This window comes from Mus pahari, chromosome 3, assembly GCF_900095145.1.
Source record: "Mus pahari chromosome 3, PAHARI_EIJ_v1.1, whole genome shotgun sequence".
Lineage (NCBI taxonomy): Eukaryota > Metazoa > Chordata > Mammalia > Rodentia > Muridae > Mus > Mus pahari.
Window position 1 is genome coordinate 78,567,081 of NC_034592.1, and position 24,504 is coordinate 78,591,584.

At 54.2% G+C, this 24,504-nt stretch overlaps 1 protein-coding gene across 1 annotated transcript in view; it reads right to left on the reverse strand.

Annotated features, from left to right (window-relative positions):
- Positions 1-763: 763 nt before the first annotated feature.
- Cd82 (CD82 molecule) overlaps positions 764-24,504 on the reverse strand; it is a 43,826-nt gene continuing 20,085 nt past the window's right edge. Inside the window, exons 2-10 of the mRNA XM_021193364.2 lie at positions 24,126-24,201; positions 18,296-18,378; positions 14,815-14,887; positions 11,065-11,189; positions 10,879-10,953; positions 3,420-3,521; positions 2,198-2,398; positions 1,883-1,966; positions 764-1,587 (exon numbers count right to left, since the gene is read on the reverse strand). Coding sequence (XP_021049023.1) covers positions 1,510-1,587; positions 1,883-1,966; positions 2,198-2,398; positions 3,420-3,521; positions 10,879-10,953; positions 11,065-11,189; positions 14,815-14,887; positions 18,296-18,358 — 801 coding nt within the window. The 5' untranslated portion in view covers positions 18,359-18,378; positions 24,126-24,201 and the 3' untranslated portion in view covers positions 764-1,509. The remainder of the gene's footprint in view (positions 1,588-1,882; positions 1,967-2,197; positions 2,399-3,419; positions 3,522-10,878; positions 10,954-11,064; positions 11,190-14,814; positions 14,888-18,295; positions 18,379-24,125; positions 24,202-24,504) is intronic.

Below are 24,504 nucleotides of genomic sequence, written 5' to 3' on the forward strand. Positions count from 1 at the left end.
TTCTTCTCTCTTTGGCTCACACCATGGCTCAGTCTCACCAAATCCTGTTCATCTAAGTCAACTCAATTCAGGAAATCACTCCCTGGTTTGCACGAATGCAGAATCCTGGTCCCCCTCCAGCTCTGCAGCTTCAGCCCCAGCCCCTCCAACGCTCTTGACCTCTGGAGTTTGCATCCTCTGAAGTGTCCCCCTTGACTGAGTGACCTGGGGCAGGCCAGGTACCTGCAGGAAACAGGAACCATTGGTTCCCTGAGCTCCTACAATGGGGCAGCAGTGCCCCCTGGTGGGTACTGCCTGAAGCATTTCCCTTCCACAGCCTAGAGAGCCACTCACTGGGAGGGAAGAGAGGGGAGGTCTTCCCAGTCCTCCAGGGGGAAGTGCCCACCAGGCCATCCCTCCCAGCCTCCGCCTGCTCCTGTGTGGGCGCTCTTCATCATGTCGTTTGGCTCTGCGTTTGTCCGGGCTGAGTGTGCAGAGGCTGTGAGAGGTGATCCATTTCAAAAGCCCTAAGGCTGCAGTCTACCTGCCCGGCTTCTTATGAAAAGGGTTTCCTTCTGTGAGTTTTAACAGAAGCCTGATGTTCCAGGAAGAGGCCACGAGCACTGTGGCTTCCTGGCTCTCCACAGCCCCCTTCCAAGCACCTGTACCCGGGTCTTTGAGGAGGAAGGACAGCGAGAGTGAACTGGCAGCAGCTGTGACACAGGAACCCCACATCATGCTTTCAGGTTCATCCCATAGCTCCCTCCCGTCACCCCCACATCCTCTCCACCTCCTCAGGCTGGATCGTTATAAACCCTCCTTTAATAATTGATTTCAGAGATAGGTGTCTGGAACCCCTCCCCCACACTGCAAGGCACAGCCTCACCCACCCTTAGCACAGAGGACAGGGGACAGCTGCCAAGGAACACCAGTCCAGATCCTCCTCTCATCCAGGGTCTTGTGCCAGACCTGAGGGACCCACACCCCTAAGCTGCCAGGTCCCTCCCCAAGAGGAGCGCACCAGAGGCTACCTGGGCCAGTCCCCCAGGCGGCCCCTCAGTTCAGTTCCCCGCTGAACTGAGCTTGGGGGGAGTGTTCCAAGTGTGTGGATCCCACAGAAACATGGAAAACCTGAAGAAAGTGTCACAGTGGGGATAACCCCACCAACCTTTCCTGTGGCCTTTCCCTGGGCAGCCACAGGTGCTACACCCACCCTCCCTGGTTTTTAATACAATATAATATGACTTCAGGGCGGAGACCCAGCTAGCCTGTGCACAGTAATACTGGGAGCCATTTCGAGCTGTTAAAATATCCCAGACAGTAGAAAGAAGGGTCACAGGATAGCCAGGGCCCCATATTGGCAGAAAGACAGGGAGAAGGGCCCAGGCCCAGAAAGTTCCCAATGCAACCTTTCCAGGATGGGCCAGAAGCCTCAGTGGTGGGTGGAGCAGGGCCCATGTGAGAAAAAGCTAGAGAGGCCCTGTGGGAGGCTGAGGGTGGAGAAACAGGACGGTGGGGACGTCAGCAGCCTCAGTACTTGGGAACCTTGCTGTAGTCTTCAGAATGAATGTACCGGCACAAACATATGGACAGGAACAACCCCAGCAGCTGTGAAGGACAGAGCAAAGTCAAGATGGCCGGCCCAGGTCCCAGAACCCTGCCATCCAGCTCCACACTGGGCTCTAGTCACAACCATCCTGAGGCAAACAGGCAGGCTGCTGAAGGAGGCCCAGAGAGGGACAGTGCCCAATCTGATGTCACACAGTCAGATGGGCTGGGGTCAGGGCAGCTCTAGAAGCCCATGGAACACTCAGTTCACAGAAAAGCAGCAATGCAAGGGCGGTGGGGGAGGGGTACGCCAGACAGAACCCAGGGCACGGCTGGATGGGAGAGTGGGACAGACCTCAATAACAGCGACACCAGCACACACGCCCAGAAGGATCCCGAAGTTCTCCTGCAGCCACGCCTGCGCCTTTTCCATGCAGCCCTGTGGGAAGACTCACATCAGCCTCTGCACACAGCTGCAGCAGGCCTGCCGGGGACCGACTCGTGAGCAGGCCCCTCATGGCACCTGTAGACCATGGTGTAAGCAGATCAGGAGGAGGGAACTAATGAGGGAAGGAGGCTAAGTGATGGCCCCGGGCACGTCCAGGAACTGGAACACCTGTCCCTCTCAGGGTGGCCGAGTCCAGCCCCTGGCTGCCAGCCCCACACATACCTCTGTGTTCACAGGCCAATCCTCAGGGTTGTTTTCGCCCACAGTGCTGTTGTCAGCCTCGCAGAATCCTTTCTTCACAATGAGCTGGTTGTCCTCCTCCTTGATCTTCTCGCAGGAGCACGGGTAAGTGGTCTTGGTAAAGGCCATGAGCTCCTCATTCACTGTCCAGTTGTAATAGCTGGCCCAGCCGCAGCACTTGACCTGCGCAGTGGCGACAGGTTGCTTGATCGGCCAACTCTGCCCATCCTAAGCACCCTCCTCCAGGTGGAGACTCAGACTGGCCACTTCTGTGCCTCCTGTGGTGACAGCTGCGCCCCCCACCCCGGGGTGCTGGAGATGCCTGTCACCCAAGGGCTGAACTTCAGTGCTGTGCATCAAAAGAGGCCTCCGAGAAACAGTACAAACTACCAATACCGTGGAGAGCCAGAATCGGAAGCTGTTAGCATATGCACAGAGCAGAGGAGGCAAGTTCAAGTGAAAGACCAGTCAACACAAGTGGAATGTGTGCAAGGCTGTCTGTCAGGTGGCAAAGGTTGAACACGGGGCTCTGGGGTCATGGGTTCAAGCCCCAGTTCTGCCACTTCAAGCTTCATTTCCACAAATGAAGACTAGGAACTAAGGTCCCTAATGGGGTGAGGGAGTGAGGCAGACAATGTGCCACTTGCTTCCAGAGAGCCCGGTGACAGACCAGTCAAGGCCAAGTGTTAAGCACTGGCACCTGAGATCTTGGGCGGAACTTCTAGTCACCAAAGTGAGAAAAGAGACGAGGTCAGTTCCACTGTTTCCAAAGACAAAATGCTCTATCCAGAGGACAGAAAGGCTTTCTGGGATGGAAGCTAACACTGTTCTCCGTGGATTCCTTGGAAATCCAATGCCAGGTGGGAGGGAGGATAAGCCTTGCTCAAGCGCTCATCTGCAACAGCCAGAAGGGGGCGCTCCAAGCAAGTGTAGGGAAACAGCTCCAGGCTGTTCCCAGCTGACAAGAGCTCTGACAGAAAGGCAGAAGGTTAGGTACCACAGGCTCTGCCCCAGTGAGGGGACAGGCAGGCCTCACTTGTTCTGTGACACCAGGAAAGGACAACCTTTCCAGGGCCAACAAAGAAGAGGCAGCGCTGTGAGCCCAGGAGCTGTCGCCAAGACGTGCTTAGGGGCCAAGAGCACTTGTGTCCTCTCTCCAAGAGTAACACATCACTCATTCAGACTCCTCAACAGCCGTCCTCACCTGCGCCTGCACGTAGTCCCAGGCCTCCTCGCGGCTGCTGGTGGCATTGAAGGTGTAGTTCTGAATGATGTCCATCACTGTGTTCCCCATCTCCTTCTTCAGCTGCAGAGGGAGTGCGAGGGTAAGGGCTGGACTTGAACCTGGGCCTCGGGGATGCTCACGCTCACACCCTGCCTCCACCACAGCAATCCCAGGCCATGCTCACGGCTGCAGAACATCCACCGTCCTGGTGATCCCTAGTGCCCATTCGCTCAGCGCCATGGCCTACCCTTTAGCAGGCATTTTTCCTTTTGACACTGAAAAGCCTCCCGAAGTCTCCCACAACTTTCCCCAGATGTCAATGTCCTTCAATGTCCTCTCAGGACTTACAAAGTCCCACGCCGTTTGCCCAGGCCTCCCCGGCCCTGGTTCCCTGCTCATCTGTGCTGTGCTCCATTACAGGAGACCCCATGCTGCCCCTGCTGCTCAGAATGCTGTCCCCCGGAGCTGAACATGGCTAGCTCCCTGGCAAACTGCATCTCCTCAGACAGGCTCTACAGAACAGTGTTTCTCCTACCCCTCTGCTGCCTTTCCCTGGCCATCCAAGGCTAAATGATGGTGTCAAAGCTCATTCTCTATTTGGGCTTAGGAACTCTTTTCCCACCTGGGGTGTGGATGTCGGCTGGGGACAGCTAGGTGTGGGTACAGTTAATAAACAAACTTTCCCCATGGTTAGTCATCACAGAGGCTGGGCATAAGACCTGTCTCCTAGGAACAGTGAAAATAAGAGGCAGAGCGTGTCCAATTTCTTGCTTTTGTGGAATGGGCTACAGTCTCTCAGGAAAGCCCTGAGACTGCAGGCAAGCAGCCCAGGAACCCCAACCAGGAGACCTCCTCAGCTTCAGCCAGAGTCTCAGCCATGTGACCAAGCTGGCCTTCCCTACAACCAGTGGCACCACATGAGGCTGATGTCCTCATAAGTCTTAAGGAGGGCAGGGTGAAGATCTGGGGGTCTCCATGGCTGCCCTCCCCGGGGCTTCATATCCTGACTAGTAGTAGTAGTCCCCACCAGCTAGGGGGTCCTAAACCCTGTGCTACCTGGTACAAGGAAGCTCAGGGGTGTGGGGCAGGGGAGGGCTTCAGAGAACAGAGGCCATGGCCTCCTGGCTTCTCACCAACAGCCAGCTGTGAGGAGGGGAAAGATCTGCAGCTAGCCCCAGAGTGAGTTGAGACCCACAAAGGTGGGAATGTGGCCTCCGAGGCACTCAGTCGCTTCTGACCTCCCTCTATCACACAGCCCAGACAAGCAGGCAGCCATCACCTGCTTAGCCATGAGAGAACCAGAGCGATCACTGTGTACAAGAAGGCCACACACATGCCTCCCTTCTCGACATACCCATGTTCTCCAGGGTCAGGATGCTCTTCCCCAGCCTCCCAAGGGAGCCTGGAGTAGCACACCCAGGATGCCACCTCCTCCAGCTGGGCCAACAATCTGGGCTCCTAACTGTGGGCCTGCTCGGCCTGGGAAACAGCCCACACCTCTCAGGCCTGGGTAAAGCTCCTAGCATCGTTCAAGAATCCTCAGGGGCTAGGGTGTGGCTCACTTAGTACAGAACCTCCCTAGGTCAACTTGGGGTCAGTCTCTAGCACTGCATACACTGGGCATAGTGGCACACACCTGTAATCCAGCACCTCTCGACTCAGGTGGGAGGAGGGTGAAAAGTTCATTGTCATCTTTGGCTATCCAGGCACCATGACACCAGCCTAGACTACATGAGAACCTGACTGAAAAACCCAAAACACCCAAGCCAACAAATCCAGGCAAAGATAAAGCAAAGAAAAGGCCTCATAGAATTCTATGGCTTTCAGATCTTTCCACTCCACAGCTCAGCAGTGGCTGACTTTCACAGAATGCCCTTACCAAGATCTTTCAACTGACCCTCCCACCTGACCTGTGGTCCAGGGACTGGCCCTGTCCCCCCACCACAGGCCTAGAGAGGCTTGTGAACTTAGCCACGCCACACAGCCATGTTCAAGAACTGAAGTTTGGACTTGAGCTTGTCTGCCCGCAGAACCCAGACCGCCATCCACCTGCAATGCTCCCGCTGCGTTCAACCACATGCCCAACAGAAGAATGTTAACTAGAGCCAGAGAATCTCCCGTGGTTTGTGTACCCCACAACTGGGCTGTCTGCCGGCAGGTCTTGGGCCAATCTTCTTGTCTCTAGTAAGCAGGTAATCCCCAGGCCTAGACACATCTCCCCATCACTTCCACATCCGCCCGCCCCTGTTAGTAGGTCCCCCTTTTGTAGCCACAGGGTTCTGTATTTTCCCAGTGTTGTCGTCATGGCAGCTGGACTTCCTTACCTCCACAACCCTGCCACAGATACCAACAGGTGATAGAGGCCCTGGGTGATTTCCACCAGGGTGGGTGATTTCCATGGAAATCACTCAACATCCTGTAGTCCAGGATGTGGCTAACACAGCTGGGGTCAGAGACCCAATCTGCTACCTGGTGCTGTACAGCCATGTATGGGGGCCTCTGTGTTAGTGCAGTGGGTTGACAAGCTCCTTAAGAGATGAGCCACCTGAGGGGGAAAACCAACAGAGGAGTGGAGCTGAGTTCTGTCGGAGCTTTAGAGACTGAGATTCATGATTGATTAAGAGTCTCTTTGTCCCCTTGGTTGGTCCCTGGGATGGTGTCAACCCCTCTACCCTCCCGAACTTGTCAATTTATCCTTCCTTAGAGACCTCAAAGGGCAATGTCCCTGGCTCACATCTTCCCAGGGCATCAGACCAACCACAGGCCATCTAAGAGTCAGAGCCTATATGACTCCACAGGTTCCCCACTTCTTAGGAGAGCAACCCTCCTGGTCACACAGCCAGCCAGCAGCAGCAGAAGATTCCAGAATCCAGATCTGTGCAGTTCCCAGGGTCCTGGAGGCCTCCTCCTGCTCTGTTCCCACGCCACCAGAGACTGTCTTCCCCCAAAGAAGCCCACACTGTTATTTTCCATGGCTAAGTGCTATTTCAAGGTGTGAACGGCCCTCAAGGGCAACACAGCACCCAACTTAAGACTTCCCCACACTTCCCCCTTGTCTGCTTAGATGCTTCCTGTCATGGGGAGTGCAGAACCCCACAAAAGCATGCCACAGGGTGGAGTCTCTCAATGCAAGCAGCTCACCACAGCTTATTAGTCCCCACTGTCTCACTGGTCTTGGTCCCCTGAAGTCCTAGCTTGGATTACGCAAGAGCGATTAAGTCCTTTCCTGAGCCAAAGATTGCTGATGCCCTCTGCCCTCCTTCCCGAGGTCCTTCTGCAGGTTCCGCAGGACAGTGCACCGTCTTCTCTAAAGTGTCAGGACAGCCAAGCACTGCTCCCAATCAAGATGCTGCCTCTGCTCCTCTAAGGGCTTTCTAGAAATGAGCTCTCTGATTGGGGCCATGGGCTGAGCATGTCACCTCTCATCACCACCCCAAGTGATTCTAGAAGCCCACTGCTCCGCAGTCTGCAGGAGTGGTTATGCACCCAGCCACCACGGGCTGACAGTAAGCTTGTATCCCTGTGCAGAGCACAGGGGCTCTAGGACGCTTGGCTCCCTGGTGAGACTCCACCCACATTTCTGTGACCCTGGGCAACCAACAGCCAGCTGCCTTCTCCTTTCACAGCTGGGAAGAAAGGGCCATCTGTTCAAGGACTGAGACATTCCCTCCCAGAAGAGCAGACCCTTCACAGGGAAGGTTTTGTCTCTGGGAACCTGGCCTACCACCTCTGCCACACACGACTGAGCACACTCGTGACTTCAGGCTTTCTGGAGCTGGGAGCGGTCCAGCTCCCTTAACACCATTTTTGGAGCAATGTGCCCTCACCCTACCCCCCACACAAAACCCTTCTGCTGCAGGTTGTAGCTCCAGGCCCTGCACTCCAACCCAATCCAGGTTCTTAATACTTCTGTATCTGTTAATGGGAAGCTAGCACTTGGCTGTCATTTTGCAGCAAACCAGCCTGTCAACAGGGAAGCAGCAGACCTCATTTCTTTCCTGGCCCCCTCACTCTCTGCTGCCTTAGGAAGGATCAGCAGAATCCTTCCTAGACGTCTACACAGCTCAGAGGGTGTGCATAACTTCACCCAGGCCACACAGCAGTCAACACGAGAGCTTGCCAAGGAGCAGGACCCCGGAATGCCAGACCTGGTCTCTGCTCCCAACACTGGCTGGGTGACTGCAGCCAGCAGCCCATGGATGAAGCCCCTATGACTTCACCCTGAGTCCTGCTCACTCAGCCTGGCCTATCCTAACACTGACCACAGTGGGCGCAGCTACCCACCACGCTTACCAGTTCGCCCAGGCCAGCAGTGATGCCACGATGCCTGCTGACCAGCCAAGGGTCCTGGGCCTTGCACACTCTACCCTACCACTGCCCACCCGGCTGTGGAAGAAGGATTCAGATCTTACAGAGGGACTGGGAAGGCTAAGGATGTGCCTTGGTGAATCAGTGCTTTCCTGACACACACAAAGCCTTGGGTCTTAGCCCCCCACCCCTCACCCCCAACTGAATAAAACTTGGGGGTGGGGGAATGGGAAATGAGGGGTGGTAATGGCCGTACTCATAGCACTTGGGAGGGGGCAGTACAGAGTGTCCTAAGTTCCAGATCATGAAACCTAGTCTCAGAACAACCAGAAACGGTTGGTGACATCACAGCCCAGAAAGGTCTGGGATGTGATTATTCGCACTGGCTTCCCCAGGGACTCTGTCTGTGGGGCACGGAGGGCCTGATGCCCTGCTTGTGGGCTACCCTGTCACTGAATGGCTGCAGCTGCTGTCTCAGAGGACATTTCTGCTACAGAGACACACAAGGGGGAGTGGTCTGAAGCATCACTGAAGAGGAAGCTGAGGCAGAAAGAGACTGCCTGCCCTGGGTCTCAGAACCAACTCTGAGTGGGCCTCTGAGAAGCCGCCAGCCATCTTTTAGACGGCCTCTTCCTCTGCCCGCCCCCTGCCCTGCTCCAAGCTGCACAGGAATAAACACCAGCAAGGGGTGTTTAGTCTCTTGCTGTGATTTACAAAGTGGCTGGGGGCGGTTATGTTCCTTCCAATTCAGGGGTAAAGGTGAGGACCCTCACCCAGCACACGGGATCCCCCATTCTGTACAGGAAGGAGTGGGGTGTGGAGCCTCTTCAGCCAGTCCTGAGGGACCCAGAGGCTGGACTCCTGAGCTTCTACCACAGATGAGCAGCAGCAAGCAGAAAGACCCTGGGGAAGTCACTCTGAGGCTGTCAAGTGTGTGATTATGGCCAAAGCCACTTGGCTCTTGTGAGTTTCAGTTTCTTGAATGGAAATGTAAATCTCAAACAGGTTGTGTTCAAGCTTGGCCAATGATGTGGGGTTAAAGTCAACCCAGAGGGTGCTGCTGTCCTTTCCAAGGGATGGTGGCTCCACTAGGGGTGGGGGCGGGGTGACTCAGACCCCCTGCGAAGGCCACCAGCTTCCTACCTAATGACATTGCCAGGTACCCTGACTCAGTCCCCAGAAAAGTCACAAGGGAGAAATGAGTACCTGACCCTACCCCGCACTGGGTAAGGAGTTTCCCTCCCCTCAGCACAGGCGTCCTGCCTGACATCCAGGCAAGCTTCCTTTCATCTAGTGACTCCGCCATTTCCTCTAGCCTTGGCCACCTGGAGGCTCGGGCTCAGGTCAGCCCTCAGCTGTCAGGGTTCAGCTGTCATGGGTACCCTGCTTCTGGCGTAGGCTCTCTTCGCATTTGGATTGCAAGCACCCTATGCTCTCCTGCTGGGAGCCAGCCCGGCTCACCCGGAGAACAGGCTGGGCGTGCTTTACAAACCAAAGCCGCCTCAGGCAAGGGACCACTGCTGTCTCATCAGCATGACCACCAAGCCAGGGTGCCTGGGTTCCCATGCCGCCTCTGCGCTCATTGACTGTGTGAACGTGAGTAAGCTGTTTAACCTCTCTGTGCTTCAGTGCCCACATCTGACAATGAGACTCCTCCCCTCTCCCAATCTCCTGCATGGTTTCAAGAAATGACCAGACTCAGCGTGTGAACAGCACAGCACCAGGCGCCTCAGTTCTTCCGAGGGCTAGCTGATGTTGGACCAAAGCTCTCAGCTTCCAGGAGGGACCTATAACTACACAGCAAGCCCTTGCCCCATGCTGCATGGCAGGATGGGAGAGAGGCCCCAGGGCTTAGCTGGGTGCCAGCGGGGTCTCTGAAGGCAGCAGGGGAGCCTGGGCCTCCCTGATTCCTCCACCAGCGAGATGAAGGCCTGGGTACGATCCTGCCTCTCACGTGACCCAGCTGGTGACAGGGTGAGCACGGAGCTTGGTCTGTGGCCTGTGTGGACCCAGCAACAGAGACGCTGGGATCCAGGTAACAGTGACCGATGCTCTTCCTCAGCATCCACTTCTTCAGATATGCTGGCACACGCCTCTAATCCCAGCACTCAGGAAGCAGAGGCGGGTGGATCTCTAAGTTCTCGGCCAGCCTAGGCTACATCATGAGCCCATCTCAGTAACAAGTATTTGCTTTCCCCTGTCCACAGGGGACTCACCCTGCAAAGCCACTGTCCAGAGCTCGAGTGCGTGAAGCTTCTGGACGGTGCCGGTACACACTGGAGGTGCTCAGACCTGAGCCGTGGGCAGTCACAATTCCCAACAGCCCGTCTGAAGGCTCCATGCTAAACACTCTCAAGCACCTTCCTGATCCAGGGCAAGAAGTCTATCTGAGGAAAGTGATGGCCTGGCTGGCAATGCCCTCGCTTCTGGCCACGGCAGTGCAAATGGTGCGCCTGGTGCTGTGGCAGCCATCTTGTGACCATGAGGTGCCATGCTACGGACACTCGGTCCCAGTGCGAGGGCTTCAGACGCCAAGCTGCTGAAGGAGACAGGAGCAGCGGACGTGCTTTGGCCTTAAGCTGCAGCAAGTCTGACTTTCCACCCTGAGAGATGAACATTTCTTTGCCTTCAAAGGAGTAACGTCTGCATCATCAGATTCCTCTGGGCTCATCTGTGGCACACTGGTGGCATTTGACACACACTCAAGAGCTTTCATGACAAAAAAAATGCCTCGCATGGATCAGCTGCTCGCCTAGCGATGCACTGGTGGGTCTCAGAGTCCTTGTTTGCTGAGGGAAGGCAGGTTCGGAGAGGGAAGTGGTCAGTCTAAGGCCACACCGCAATCCGAGTTCCATCTCAAGCTCTAGCCCTCTCTCTACTGGTCCCATTTTCAATTACAAGTGCCACAAGGGCCACCCCCCACCCCAGGAGCAGAAGGCCAACCCCGCCTGCCCCTCACTAGGGAAGACGAGTCTGGCTGGCCACTCTCAACACTTTGGACATCTTGGTGTCCTTGTGCAGGGGGCTTTCCATGACCTCTTGGGCCATCTGTGACAACCGAATGGCTTCCTGCCAAACAAACCTGTCTCAGCAGCCCTCATCTGCTGGAAGCAGGAGGAAGGGTGCTTACCTTGTCAGCGTTGAAGTAGAAGAGGACCCCTACGGTCACCTGAGCAATGAGGATCAGCAGAAGGAATACGAAGTACTGGGGACAAAGGTGCAGAGTCAGCTATGGCCCACAGGCGTCTGCCCCATCCCAGGAAGAACTCCCTACCCTGGGGATCTGGGCCAGCACAGGTTCAGGGCCCTGACTCACCAGACCCAGCAGGCAGCGGACCTCATTGACAGCACCGATACATCCCAGGAAGCCCATCACTATGGTGACGGCGCCCACACCGATGAAGACGTAAGCCCCCACCTGCAGCGAGCTGGATGAGGTTTCTAAAGGAGAAGGGCATGCATCCAGTGAGCCATGAACCACAGGGCAAAGGCAGTCTGGGTCCAGGTCTACTGTCTGGCTCCCCACAGCTGGGGTTGAGGTAGCCATGTTCCTACCCTCGCCCATCCTGGTGCTCCACTCCCATCCAGTCAAGAGCTCTTATTCCTCCTTTTGTTCTCAGCACCTCTCATGTGATTTTCCCTGAGACTGAATGCAGGAGGGTGGGGCTGGGTTGAATTTCCTAGGGGACCCTGCAAGCCAGGCCTGACGTCGGGAGGAGGGTGTGGGTCAGGAGGCAGACACCACGCAGGTTCTCTTGAGGACCCTGAAGACCTATAGGTGCCCGTGCTGGCCAAGACATGGGCTGGGGGGAGGCTGTAACGTGAGAAAACGTCAGCTGGTGCAGGCTCTGGCTTGCTTTTAGGAAGCAGAAGCTACAGCGGTGCAAAGGCGAGAGGGAGTAAGGTCTGGAAGGCTGGGCCTGTGGGGGAAATGGGGACCCAGCAGGGAACAGCTCTGGGGGGATGGGCAGATCTTATAAGGGAAGGTGGTCTGTGGTCAGAGGGTGGAGGGCAAATGGTAATAGAGGATTTTTTGTTTGTTTGTTTTTGAGACGGAGTCTTTCTTATGTAGCCTTGGCTATCCTGGAACACACCATGTAGACCAGGCTGGCCTCGAACTCACAGAGCTCAGCCTGCCTCTGCTGGGATTAAAGGTGTGCCACCATGCTCACCAAAAAAGAGGGGACTCCTTTTTTGCTTGTTTTCTGAGAGAAGGTCTTACTAGAGCCTGGGCTGGCTTAACGTGACCATTCTAGTGCTGGCTCGCACTAGGACCTCTCAGAGATCGCGGGCCTTGGAGGCCAAGCTCTGCTGGAGGGAAAAGGAATCCTTCATGTGTTTCTCAGGGATGAGGCCAGCCAGGGCCAACTTGGGCCCTTCAGCAGGGGTGACACAGGCCTGCCTGGTCCTTCTCACTGTTTGCCCACCAAGGTGGTGGCTGTGGGATGGGGTGGACTGTGTCCTTGGATAGACACAGAAGGGAGGTGGATGGCAGGAGGCCCTGTTCCAGAACTCAGGGAGACCCAGGCCTACTGTCCTTACTGCCAGGCTCCCAGAAACTTTCCTGCTCTGCTCAGAACCTCCAGGAAAGTGCCCTGAGGTGAGTGGGGACTCCTGGGGCTAAGCTCCTCATGCTGGCCTCACATTGGGGGTGGGGGTGGGGTGAGACAAGACCAGCCGCTCCAGAAGACACAAAGGGACCTGGACAAAAAGGGTGCTATATACCAGCCCTGATCAAGGCCCCTGGACTAAAAGCCTTTTGCACCCCCTGACACTCTCTCTGGATTCATAGCCAGGTCTCCCTAGGGGCTTTCCTGAGGTGCAGGGAGCCTGCAGTACAGGGAGCCTGCCCTGTGAGACCACAAGACCGAGCTGTCCCCACTCAGCCTCAGGGTGCCTGACTCTGCCACTGACTAACTAGTGCCTGTCCTAGGGTGTCCCCTGCACTGTCCACAGCAGCAGAGTGTGTCGGACTCAGCCAGCAGGGGAGCCAGGAGGTAGAGAGCAGGCCATAGGGACTAAAGGGACCCCAGTCAGGTGACCAAGCTCTATCAGCAGGCCACAACCAGTGGCAAACCACTTCCTCCTTCCTCCTCTGGAAAATAGGACTTTGTGCAGTGTCTCATGGTCAAAGGGATTAAACTGCACTACACAAGAGCAGTCCTAAAAGCCTCACTCAGAAATGAGAGATTCTGTCTGGTGTGCTTGTTGAAGACAGGGTCTCATGTAGCTCAGGCTGGCCCCACCCTTTCTCTGTCGCAGTGGATGGTCTTGAACTTCTGGTCCTCCTGATTCTAACTCCCAAATGGCTGAGATTACAGGTGTGTGACCTCTGTGCCTCACACAGAAGTGGGACTCTATGGTCTCGGTCTCCTGAGGTACACAGTACAGAGGAAAAGTAACCTCCGGGGGGGGGGGGAACACAGCTGGTAGGCAGCAGATCCCTGATGACTGGCACCCCTCCCCAAACTCCCAGACCCAGAGCTCCCTCTTAACCAAGCCTGTCTGCTTTCTCTTCTGATGATCCCACCTTGAGGGACACAGGAGCCACGTGGTACAAGAGCCAGGACTCGGGCTCCCTTCTCCTCCTCCCTTACCTTCTGTGTGCCCTAGGGCAGATTACCCCACCTCCTTATGCCTGGGGTTTTCTCCTCTGTAAAGGGTGATGATGATGGAGGGAAGAACCTACAGCAAGCCCTGGGTCCCATTCTGACCCTCCCTTTCAAACAGTACCTCAATCAGTCTCAGTTTTCCAAGTGCCTAGGGAAGGTTTCTTTTCCTTGTATTATGACCTAGATTTCTGTCTTGCTGATATGAAATCAAGTTTCACCTTGTATCCCACGCTGACCTAGATGTAGCAGTTCACCTGCTCCAGCCTCCCGGAACCATGTTTCTGGGCCCTGGCTGCCTGGGAGCCCCTAGAGGCTGCTGTAAACACAGAACAACCACTGGGTGTGTGATGGGTGCGACCTGGGCCTGGAATTTACAGAGCTGCTGAGAGTCAGCCTTTAAAGCTTGCCCGCACAGGGCAGGGTACGGGCAGGAATGAGGTGTCTGACAGACTTTGCACCCAGGGACGGTGCCTGCTGGATGTCAGCTGGACTCATCAAGCCAGAGCCAGTTCTAAGGAGGGCTTGTCCCTGTCGGAGGGCACTGGAGTGTCAGGGTAGGCACAGAAAACCCACCCAACCCTGACTGGGACACTAAGCGCTCATGGCAGGGTCATCCCTGCTTTACCTGCCCTGGAGCCTGGCCCTGAGGACCTGGACAACAGCTGTAGACCCTTCTCTCTAGAGACCCTCCCTCCCAGCCAGGTTCTGTCTTATTTTAATGGAGCAGCTGTCAGGATGGCCGGAGTCCAATCCAGCTGCTTGGGACAGCTGCTGGAAATGAAGAGGGCCAGGGCCTGCCACTCACTGGGGGAATGGCTGGCACAGAGTGCTCCTGGCATGTTACTATACTCCTCCCCACCCAGAACTGGGATGGGAGGCCAGTCACGAGGGAGGGCCTCCTAAGGGAGAAGGCAAGGAGGTTAGGCCCTATGGCCTCGCTCAGACCATGCTGGTCACCTCTTCTTCTGAAGAACAGAAGAGGTCTTGAATGGAAGCTCATCCCACCCTGTGCTGCAGCCATGACCAGATCCCTGGGGATGGGTCTTCCAATTCAGAATGGAGGAACTGTGTGATCTTCTTAATGGCTCTGTTCCTTCACTGGCACAACAGGAACCTAACAGGACTACTGGGATCAGGGTCCGATGTGCACCTGACTGTCCATCGTTCCTGGCTCCCTCCTATGGCCCTCTGACGTGGGAAGCAGCTGCAGCCTGCATTTCACTGCACACTCAAATGTGGGAGCAGAGGATGTGAGACACTTTCCTGAGTGGGAAGAGAATGACTCCACCCCCACCCAAGTTACCCAAGGGTCTGCAGACAATGATGGCTTTGTCTCTGGGCAGGAATGTGTCCTGGAACCCTGGCAAGGGCCCCCTATGCAGCAGTCAGCAACAGGAGCTGGCCATGTCCCTTCCCTCAAGAACAGGCTATCAGTGGGGCAGGGGGTGCCTTACGTAGGACGGAAATGAAGCTGTTCTTGTCTGCAAGGATCCACACCCCGAAGCCCAGGATCACAGCACCCAGGATCTGCAAGGAAAGAAGTGGTCAGCGGAAGCCCAGGAGCACGCGCACGTGCGTGCGCACACACATGCACACACACACACAAACACACACACACACATGCACACACACACACACACACACACACACACACACACACGATTACTACCCTCACTAGTACCCTTCTTCCTGTGAGCACACTGAGCTGAAGTGCCTCCAAGTTTAATTAAGCATCGAGAACTATGGTTGTGGAGAGTTGGAATGCTACAGGTCAATAGTCAATTACTGTGTTGTCTTTAGACCTCTATAAATAGCCCTTTATTGCATACCTTGTGTGTCACCTAACATTCTTGTGAATTTTAGGAAAATCTCTTTGGAGCATATAGAGACTAGCTTCCGCCAACCCAAACATGAAGAATGCCATCAGACGGCATCTGAGGCCTACAACAGAGATCCCCACCCCTGATTTGCTGTAACCCATCTACCAGATGTTTCTACCACTGTATCTGAAGTTTCCTGAGACTGCCTCCTGTCTGCTGCTCCAGGCTCCCCGCCCCCGCTGCCAATCAGCACCCTAAAAGCTCTATGTATAGAAGCCTCTGAATACCAGAACTGGACTGACCTTGGGCACTGTGGCCTTTCTGACCTCAAACTGACTTCTTGAAGATGTTTTAGAATGTAAAGGAAGGAATGGATTGGAATGTGTTTGGACACGTGCCCTAGTTGTGTCCTAGTTAGTGCTGTCAGCCTGGCACAGCCTAGGCTCATCTGAAAGGAAAGTCCCACTGGAGGAATTGCCTACATCAAATTGGCCTGTGGTCACATGGGAGAGGTTGTCTTGGTTGTTAACTGATGCAGGAGAGCTCTGCCTATTGTGGGCAGCCCCATTCCCCAGGCAGAGTATAAGAAAGCTCAATGAGCATGGTCCTATGAGTGAGCTTGCAAGCGACATTCCTCTATGGCTTCTGCTTTCCATTCTTCCCTTGAGTTTGTATCCTGGATCCTTTAGTGATGGACGGTGACCTGAAAGTGTAAGGGATAAGAACCCTTTCCTCTCCTGGGTTGTTTTTTGTTTGGTCACAGTGTTTATTAGCAAACTTGTTCCTCATTCTAATGTGCCCATGCATAATTACACTATGGCCACTGTGTGTACAGAATTTTCCATGTCAAGGGTCAAGCATATCAGGACATCTAGGGATGATTTAAAGTATAGGGGTACCTGGGGCCACTGTGTGCATGTACCACATGGTGACCATAGCTGCTCATCTGGACCTGCTAGTCTTTTGCTGTGAACATTCCAGAAAACTTCTATATTAGGTCAGAATTTGCTTTTCATATCACTAAATGAAGAAATTAAAAATACTTGGGATTTTTTAAAAATGTGCTTAAATGTATGATTTTCTTTGCTCTTTTACTACAAAAACCTCCTGAGGGGTTGGGAAGACAGATCAGTGGGTGGGTGAGTTTGCTCTGTAAGGTGAGGACCTGAGTTCAAATCCCCAGCACACACATAAAATAAATCTGTGCTACAACCCCAGCATTTTGAGGTAGTCATACAGACATCACGAAAACTTTCCAGCACAGCGGAAACTAAGCTTTGGAGTCCGTTAGAGACCCTCTCTACCCAGCTACACATGACCACAGCCTGGCTGACCCTCCCTTTCCTTTTGGCCTGCTCTTTTGTGGTTAGGACCCAGCATTCTACCAACCAACCCCAGCCTCACCCCTACACTCTCAGCGGCCTCTGGATGCCCTGTAATGCTTGACACATGACATGGGAACGCTGTGCACATGCCACATTGCAGTATCTAGGGGACAGTGAGCAAAAGAGGTCTGCACATGCTCAGTAAGGATACAGCATTTGGGAGATATTTTTGACCTGCCCTGGGTGGAAGTCACCAACACAGAACCCCGTGGCCCTGTGCTGGAGAAGGAACGAATAAATGCAGTTTCCATCCGCTTCCCCTGCCTGGCTGGCTGGGCACATGGACCAATGAACAGGCAGTGAGCACCAACTGGGTTGGGTCCCTGGCCTCTGGTTCTGCGAGTCAGCCAAGAGGAGCACGGGGGAGATGCCCAGGCTAAGCCATCCCCCATCTTCTCATTTCTACGAGCTCACGGCCCTTTTCCATTGTACTTCCCCAACTGCACAGAAGGTTCTGCCATCTCACCAAGCACGAACCCCGGCTCCTTTTCTAGTGTCCAAGGCTTGGGATATGGCAATGGCATGCTGGACTTGGCCTGCAGTCCCTCTCAGCTGGGCCTTAGCCCAGGGTCCTGGGCTCCTCCTGCTCTGTCTACCTGGACAGCTGTTCCCTAGTAGCCAGAGGGGAGGGATCCACTCGCCAGGCCAGGAAGGGCAGCACCATGCTCTGTGTGCTCAGCACAGGTGGGCTCTGAGGCTGACGCCCTCATTGCAGGGCCTAAGGCCTGGTGGAACCAGCATGTTGGTCCTAGGTCCTTGTAGAGACCTAGGGTGGGGCATGCCAGGACGATCCACCTGTGTGTGCACACGTGTGTATACACATATGAGTGTGTATCATGAATTATTCTGTAAGTACCATGTTCTGGGCTAGCTAAACTTTTGAGAGGGAATTTAGAATGATTATTTTCAAATATTCCAAGTTCCTATAATCCTCTGTACTTATAATGTAAAACTTCCCCCTATACTTCAGAGAGACCCCAACACAAGCAGCGAGAGGATTATCCCTTGCCTCTCAGAGATACTTGTGTCTAGACACTATAAAACATGAAACAGGGTCATGCCAAGTCCCTGCTATATAATCTATGTCTTAAAACTATTTAGGGTGAATCAGCACAGAGAAGCCACAGTCCTAATAGCATTCTGGGACAATGGAAGCCCATTCAGGCTGCTCACGCCCCTACCATATATATACAAGCATGCGCACATAAGCACACACCCATGCATACACTCTCAAGCACACACCCATGCGCACACTCTCAAGCATACACTCTTGTATACAAGAGCACACCAGGGGTTTGGCAACACCAAGGCAAGATTGTCAGTTCCAGGCCAGAGGGGAAGCCTGGGGCCCCAGAAAAACCAGCTCCAGATGTGCCACGGAGCTCACATCTGGGCAGGCCTGGGGTGGGGGAAAGACTTAGTAGTCTGTAGGGGGTGGTGGGGGAAGAATGTCCCCTGTGGCCTCTGAGAGTCCATGGTGGGGTGTTGAGGGCCTGTTCAAACTGGAGGGGAGTGTGGCAAGAGGAACAAAGCAGAGACACCGAGGGGCTGTCTGTCCTCGGCCACCCCCAGCCAGGCAGAGGGCTCTGGGGAGGATCTATTGCTTTGACAAAGAACCTGCTGGGAGATGTGACTCCATTCCACTATCCCTGGTCCTTTTAGAGTCTGTGGCATCCACAGCTAGAGCCTGCTGGCTAAAGAGGTTGGAGCCCTGGGGGTCGAATACTTACAAAGAACAGCAAGTTGAAGAGAAAGAGGAAGTACTTGGTGACTTTGACACAGCCTGCCCCCATCCTGCAGGTCCTGGAGTTCCCTGGAGAGACAGGGAAGGGGAACAGATGAGGGAGACAGGGACTGGTGGAGGTCACAGCGGGCTGAGAGCCAGGGCCATCGTCCCCAGTCATCCCACAAGGAGCAGCTGGCACTGGGTGCTGAGGCACTGTGGTGCTGAGGCACGGGGAGGTTGCATGCCTAGCCCAAAGTCTCAGCCAGGAGGCGTGAGTCTCCTGTCCAGAGAGATGTTACTACACAGGACGGGGAGACCTTCTTCACCTTCATACTCCCAGGATCGAGGACTCACATGGGAAACAATGGCTGAAGTTGCAGGGCCAAGAAATCCGGGAGTGGCTGACAGACCAGACTGAGACTGGGGCTAGCTCCCCAACTTGGTGCACCTCTCTAGGACCAAGGTTGGGACTTTTTAGGGACACTGAGGCTAGAAAGGTCTTGGCTTCTCCCAAACATAAAAACTATACATCACAAAGTATCCAGCAAACGCAGAGAACACAAGCATCAACCATAGATCTTACTCCTGTTGCCCCATAGCAACTGCCACCATCTTAAACAGCTACTTCCTGTGTGTGCTTTGGAGAAAAACTGTGTTCATGCCAAGGAGGAGGTTGTTGCATAATCTCTGCAAGACAGCATTCATCCAAAACACAAAAACACAACCTTAGATGTCTCCTAGGAGTCCGTGCTATTGAGCAGTACCTATTCATATTTGAGGGTTATACATTCCTCCCGAGAATTCACGTGTAGGTAGCATTTTTAGAATTTGTTTGGGGGAGGTTTATGGATCCCAGGAAAATCAAGAGTTCCCTTGATACTTCACTGCAAGCCCTAGCCCATGAAGCACATGGTTGGCAGGCCACTCTGGGATGCCCAGGTTGTCGCCTAGTGTTCACAGTGGTCACTCTGACCCAAGCCACACTTCTGAAGTGCAGAAGCCAGTGCGAGGCACCATGTCTCTCTACAGCAAAGCCCCCCAACTCCCCGGGGAGCTGGAGGGCTCAGCTAGAGGTAAGAAGCTGGCTTCTTCCCCAATCCCTCATGCCCAAGGCCAGACAGGACCCATGGGATGCAGGGAGCCAGCGCCAAGCAGCTGAGCCAGGACAGCTGCACGGGTAGAGCCAGACTGGGGGGGGGGCAGTATAGGCGGACTATGCTCCTGTGGTCCTGGGGAGGGAGAGGAGGCAGACCCAGGGTAGAAGGAACAAGGGAGTGGAGGCTGCTCACACCCTTTCTCCTCGGAATCTCCACGTGCACACATGGGTCCCCCACTCTTTTCTGGACATGTTCACACTTTACCCTCCTTGCTGAGTGGAGCCCCACTTCTTCCCTGCACACTTACAGAGACTGGAAATGGGACTGGCATGTGGTCTCCCAAGAGAACCCCCTCAGCTTTGTGATAGCTCTGTTAATGGAAGGTTTAGATGCCCTTTTGAAAGGGCGACTTTGGGCACAACTTGCAACACCATCCAGGGAGAGGAAAGGCTACTTGAGGGTGGTGGTCTCCCTCTCAGGTGACACACAAACAGTGGAAATTCATGCTCTCAGGGACTTAGGGACTATAGGGAGGATGAGAGGAAATGGCTGTTCCATCGACTGTGATGTTAGGCCTGGGTGTGAGAACTGCAGAGGAGCAGGAACCTTCCGCTGTGAGATGCTTCTGGTCTCAGCAGCTCCCACACAGTCTCCACAAGAGGAAAAACAAACTTTTCACGCATCAGAGAGCTGGAGTCTGCAATGCCCCAGCCCAGGCCTGGCCCAGGGAAGGTCTGCGAGGACACTACAAGGGCAGTTATTGTTTCCCCTTCCCCCGGGCCTCAGGACAGCCTGCCACCTCCACAAGCACGCTATAAACTGCAGGATAAACAGTCCAAGAGGAAAGCTAGCTCCCACCAGAGCAATGAGCTGTTCTCATGGACCCGGGAACTGCTTTTTGCTCAGGCCTGCCTATGTTTCCTTCCCGGCACATTCCTAGGAACAGCTGGGCCCAGGCAGGCCAGAGACATTCCTTCCTCCACAGGAAAAATGTAATGTAATTGTGTCCAGAAAGCTAAGTGTCAGGAGCTCGTACCCACTGCCTGTTAGGACACTCCCGGCGGGCACCCCTGAGGCAGGTCTGCAGTGCAATTCCAAAGTCTAGATTGGCTTCTGTGCTGTTTGGCTCTAACATGGTGTAGGTAGGTGGGGTCTCCAGGACAGGCTTCCAGGGAGTAAGAGTGGGATCCAAACAATGGGGCCTACTAAGGGACAAGGCGTAGCTACAGAACATAGCACCTGCTATGGACAGCCACCCTCGGTTCTCATGCCCTTTAATCCTTCCAACAAGCCCTGGAGGGCCTGGGTCAGGCAAGCTGTGACTGGCCCAGTGCCCAGGACTGAGTGAGAAGTGAGCTCCTCCCACCCAGAAGCGCTGCTTTGGGGAGGAGCTCACTAAAGAATCAGTTCTCACACTCAAAGCATTCACCTGCTCCTACCTCCGGGTATTAAAGGTGTAAGTCTATACAGCAATTTCCAAGCTAGTCAGCAGTGCATCCTTCCCCCCAGAAAACAAAATAAAAATAAGAACACTACAAGACAAAAACTGCACAGTTTCATGTGTGACAGACTTCACACAAGCAAAGACTGGAATCTGTGGGCAGATAGGGCAGCTGGGCTAAGACCAGTGACTGCCATGATAGTGGCCAGCCTGGCTGAGAACCGCACTGTGCCCCATTAGTCACATCACCACAGGAAGCTCGCTCCAGGCCCAGGCAGAGCTAGGATAAAAACACTGGCACCTTTGAGCTCCATGCAGAGTAGAAAGCTCTGGGGCTCTGAGAGTCTCCTCCCTCTCCAAGCATTCACCCAGAGGAGATGGCCTCTACCCTCAGGTGCCTGCCTCTGTCACCTACCACCTGGGCACATTTGCCTGGCCTCTTTTCCAATGGCCTCTGCCTTTAGAGCTGGTCAAGGTCTAACTGCTTCCTATGGGATCATCCAGATAGTGACAGGTGATGACGATCCAGGGTGGCTGCTCAAAAGAGCTCTGGCTGAGAGACCAGGAAGAGACCTCAGATTTGGAATCACGGGACCACCCCAGGCAGGAGCCTGGCTGGCATTCCCCTAGCATCTAGGCCTTAGAAACTGTGGCTGGCCGCTTGAGTACTCACCCAGATCCTATCACACTCTGCGCTAAGTCTTTCAGCTCTCTTCAAATAAACGGAGACCCAAAGAAGCAAAGTGCCACGGCCAAGGTCTCCAAGAGCACACAGGCAAGGACAGAATTCACTCTGGAGGCAGTGGGTTCCTATCCTGAAACAAGAGCCAGGCAGTGCCTGAGTGGCAGGCAGCTCAAACAATTGGGATTTGGGAACCACCTTGGAAGTATAGAAACTGAGAAGCAGCTTTGGAACAGAGGGTGTTGGGTGGCCCCAGCATAGCTGTCACAGGTCCAGGCCACAGGTCTTTGTGCCTTGTAGCCGGCAGTAGAGCAAGATTATTCTCCATACTATGCACAAGACAACGAGAGTCTCCAGAAGAACAGACAAGCCGTTCAGCTGGGGACACGAGCAGGTGGCCCGTGACGGGAAGTGGGTACCAGCTTCAGAGAACCCACAATCACCATCAGACAAGAGGAGAACCCAATGTCTCGATGGTGGCACAGGGTTCTGTCTGGACACGCCTTGACATCTGAAAGGGCAAGAGGCAGTTCTTGCCCAGCAGACAGAAACAAGGGCTGGTGGCGGGCAAGGCCTGAGCAATCCCTGCCTATTCCCCTCACAGCTGGGTTGTAAGTGCAGAATGACTACCTTAGAATAACTGAAGGGAAAAAACTGGAATGTAGTTTATTTGGTAGAGTGCTTGCCTCGAACAACAGTGACACAAGAGGTTTGAGACCAGCCTGAACTCAAGGAGACCATGTCTCAACGGAACCAAAAGAAAAACAAAACAAAACAAAAAACCAAATAGATATTTTTCAGTACACAAAAATGACATGAAATTCAAATTCACACCCACCAGCCCAGAACACAAGCTCTGGCCCAGCCTGGCCAGGATATCAAAGCAAGGGTCTGTAGGAGGCAGCAAGGGGGCATGGCTGGCCTTAGCTGAGATATTAGATAGGAAGGGAGCAGTGGGCAGCCAAGGCCTGGATGCTCCTGGGTCAGGACAGGTCGGGTCCCTGGATGAAAGTTCGGATCCTGGCTCTGCCAGCAGTCATGGAGAGGAGCCTCCTGGAGGTGGGCTCCCCTCTGCAGTGGGCCCTTCAGGGCATGCCTGACAGGAAAAGAGGAAATAGGGACCTGGCGGCCCTGGGGCTGGCACTCTGGGTACCAGGAATGGCCTCTGTGAAGAGGTCAGCGCGAAAGTCACCTCCCAAATGGACTGCGCTCATAGCAGTCTAAACCCCCTGGATTAGATGTGCTTCTGAGTCCTTCTTATAAACACCTTCCCACCAGGGTGTGTTAAACAGGAGTGACCGAGCTGTGAGCGCGCACACCTTACAGGAAAGTTCAGGAATGGTGGTGGGAAGCCATGCCAGGACCAGTGGCAGGCCCATTGGCCATTTCTAAGCAGGTATAATTTAAACTGATCGAATGCACGGTTTTCTATCAAGTCAGTTTATACAACAAAATGAACAGACCAGTATTTTGTCCTTTCTGCTGTCTTGTGATACTCACCTTAGGCCTTCCCAACACTCCTGTAAACCTCCCCTCACCACCTCCACCCCTTAGCCTAAGACTCATCTTGGTTGGGTACATCATTCCTGAAGAACTGGATAACAGAGAAGCTCCCAGAAGGGGATTGTAGCATCAGACTATCTAGGTTTGAATAAAGTTCTATCATCTCCTCGCTGTGTGCCCCTGGATAAGTGATTTAACCTCTCTGGCTTCACTCGACTCCTGTGAAATGAGGAGGATAAAACCTGTTTGGGGGTTGTTTATTTGCTTTTGTTTTTAAATTTGTTTCCCAGAAGCTAATGTAGGTTAAATGGTTAGCATGTGTAGGCTCTCAAACAAAGTTGCTGTAACGTAGTGGTCTGTCTCCCTGTGAAGTGTGATGACCTGAGGAGAAGACCCAGTTTTCTTTATGAGTGCATACCCCAGAGATGTACCTGGAAGGCAGTGAGACTGGAGTTACAGATGAATGATGGAGGGGGTGGTGTTGGATGCATGATGGACGGGTATATGGGTGGTTGGATGGATGGACAGGTATATGGGTGGGTGGATGAATGGACCGGTATATGGGTGGGTGGATGGATGGACAGGTATATGGGTGGGTGGATGGATGGATGATGGATGGATGGATGGACAGACTATGAAGAAGAAAGGACTGCCACAAAGAGTACACAACCTCAAGTGGCCAACCACCTGAAAAGCATCTGAGATCTACTCTGTCTGCCAGAGTCACTTGCTTTCACACACAGCCTATGTCTTTGCCCGTGATGTACGGTAAGGCATGCCTGATGGGCAGTCTGAGCATGTGCAATGCAGCCAGTCCTCTCCACCTTCCCTGGAACCCCTAGTGCAGTAGTGGGGCAAGGGAAGGATAGTGCCTCCAAGAGGACATTTCTGGGAGGGGAGGGGGATTGTCACACACTGGGGCACAGGAATATTGCCCTCCAGCCTGACCCCGGGCCCATATCCGTGTTCCTGAGTAGTTCTGGGGAGACCAAGGGTGTAGGAACCACAGTGCTTTCTGGTCCAGTGCTGGGAGACTGAGTTCCAGGGCTCCACAGGCCAGGCCATGCATGACCTGCATTGGAGGCTGCCCAACCCCCCACTTCCTCCTCACCTGTTCAGTGACCAGGCTGGAGCTGAGAAGCAATTCCTGTGGCAGTTTCTCAGATGAGTTCTGGACAAAGGATACACTGTGAAGAACAAACAGCTCTGCTGTTACCTGGCCTGAGATCACAGAGTCTCTTCCCAAGACTCACTGTGCACTCACAACCCATCTCAGTTCCCAAGATGCAGAGCGATAAACACCTTCAGCTGAGTCACTCCCAACTTCCATGAAACCCCTTCCATTTAATGGCTCTGAACGCCATGTCCACACCTCTCGGGAGTACTGAACTGTAATCTCAGCTTTCCTTTCCCAGGTCCCTTTGGGGGCACACCCCTGGCTGTAAGTGCTGTGGGATGGAGAGAAGAGGAAATGGCCCCTCATGGAACAC